Source organism: Poecilia latipinna, unplaced genomic scaffold (assembly GCF_001443285.1).
Source record: "Poecilia latipinna isolate Pla-1442-1.1 unplaced genomic scaffold, P_latipinna-1.0 Scaffold5888, whole genome shotgun sequence".
Classification (NCBI taxonomy): domain Eukaryota; kingdom Metazoa; phylum Chordata; class Actinopteri; order Cyprinodontiformes; family Poeciliidae; genus Poecilia; species Poecilia latipinna.
In genome coordinates, this window is record NW_015118504.1 from 5,854 (window position 1) to 8,167 (window position 2,314).

The window sequence follows — 2,314 nt, forward strand, 5'->3', positions numbered from 1 at the left end:
TCGTTTTTTGACGTCACATTTAGTATGTGTCATTTTATCTCATTTTTTACATCATAATTTGGTGTGTGTCATTTTTTCCTCATTTTTGACATCATAGTATGTGTCATTTTGGTTGTTTTTTGAACAAAATGACACATACTAAATGTCATCTTTAGTATGCGACCAAAATGTCACATACAAAAGTATGTGACATTTTGGTCATTTTTTCCACATACTAGTTTAGTATGTGTCATCTTAGCTCATTTTTGACGTCATGACGTCGAATATGTCCAAAAATGACAAACTATACTATGATGTCAGAAATGTCCAAGAAATGACATTTTCGACATCATAGTCGAAAATGACTATGATGTCATTTTCGACTATGATGTCGAAAATGACAAGTCATAGTGTGTCATTTTTTGGACATTTCTGAAGTCATAGTTTACTATGATTTTGGAAATATCAAAAAAAAGTGACACTTTTTGGACATTTTCGACGTCATAGTTTACTACATACATACATATAGTTTTCTGTCGACATCATAGCATAGTGTGTCATTTTTTGGACATTTTTGAAATCACCGTAAACTGTCGAAAATGTCATAAAAATTGCACTTTTTGGGATATTTTGCGACATAGTAAACTGATGTCGAAAATGTCCAAAAAGTGACATTTTAGGACATAATATATCACTTTTAGGACATTTTCGACATCATATCGAACATGTACTAAAAATGACTTTTTTGACATTGCGTAGTATGTCATTTTCGACGTCATGCAGGAATGTCTTGTAAGTGAAATAATCTGCCAGTGAACTAGAATTTTCTGTTACTCAAAAAATATCCTCTTGCTGAAAACTCACCTGTATGTTAGTTTTGTCCTTTTCAAAGGTCACAAGATTTGAGCCAGATACTAGACCAAAAATGTTGTAAAATTTTGTTCTTGCTGTTACTGTGGGATTAACCGTAGACGAATTTACAACCAGTTCACCAAGTCTAATATATGTAAAAATTCTTTCCACATCTGCAGATGATGAAGGCACAGATGTAGATCAGAACATTCTAGATGCTCTTCTCTTCAACACCTCTCGTATCGGGCACGGCTTTGCTCTGGCACACCACCCTCTCGCCAAAGAGCTTTCCAGGAAGAGGAACGTAGCTGTGGAGCTTTGCCCAATCTCTAACCAGGTATCCTGTCAGAGCTGCTGGATGAGAAGGACATGTTTGTTTCTATGGTGAAACCATCTGGGTTTGTGACTCCTGTGCAGGTGCTGAAGCTGGTGTCGGATATGAGGAACCACCCTGCAGCCGTTCTGATGTCCGAGGGTCACCCTCTGGTGATCAGCTCAGACGATCCCGCTCTCTTCGGCTCAACTGGACTCTCCTACGACTTTTACGAAGCTTTTGTAGGAATCGGAGGTCTGAAGGCAAATCTGGGCACCCTGAAAGAGCTGTCCGCCAACTCCATCAGGTCAGTTCATGATGCTCAAGGGATATATTTTTTTTTACAGTCGTCCATAATAATTTGAATGAAATCACATTTAACACGTTTTTCTTTCACTTTTTATTTTTACAATTTGTAGATAAATTTACAGAGATTGCAAATACCCATATTTGGGTTCATAGAAAAGATCCCAGATAATGGATTTAGATAAATATTTGTCATGTTTGAATTGCTGCAGAGTATTTGTTAGAAAGATGAAATCTCCTGTTTTGGTGTTTGTTAGCTTTCAGTCGTCTGTCATTGATGTGAAGGAACAGAGGATTTTCTGCTTTTATGTAGTTGCTGGGACCATCACACACAAAATCATTATTCTTTCACATCAGTGACAAGAGACGACTGAAGGAAGCTAACAAACACCAAACAAAACAGGTGATTTCATCTTTCTAACAGTCACATAGTGAGAATCAGTCACTATGTGACTACTCATGAGTACATGAGTAGAAGTCGAGTCAACTTCTACTCATAGAAGTTGACATGACTTCTACATGAGAAGTTGAGTCAACTTCTACATGAGTAGAAGTTGACATGACTTCTACATAGAAGTTGACTTCTACTCATGTAGAAGTTGAGTCAACTTCTACATAGAAGTTGACTTCTACTCATATAGAAGTCAACTTCTACTCATGAGTAGAAGTCATGTCAACTTCTACTCATGTAGAAGTCATGTCAACTTCTGAGTAGAAGTCGACTTCTACATGAGTAGAAGTTGACTTCTACTCATGTAGAAGTCAACTTCTACATGAGTACTCATGAGTACTCATGAGTAGAAGTTGACATGACTTCTACTCATGAGTAGAAGTCATGTCAACTTCTACATGAGTAGAAGTCCT

At 37.1% G+C, this 2,314-nt stretch overlaps 1 protein-coding gene across 1 annotated transcript; it reads left to right on the forward strand.

Moving 5' to 3' along the window:
• Positions 1-950: 950 nt before the first annotated feature.
• LOC106943768 (adenosine deaminase CECR1-A-like) lies at positions 951-1,464 on the forward strand (the record flags this gene model as incomplete). The annotated part of the gene is made up of 2 exons (XM_015027066.1): positions 951-1,168; positions 1,249-1,464. Coding segments are annotated over 2 exons (434 nt in total), but the record flags the coding sequence as incomplete, so codon positions are not given.
• Between the last annotated feature and the right edge of the window lie 850 nt (positions 1,465-2,314).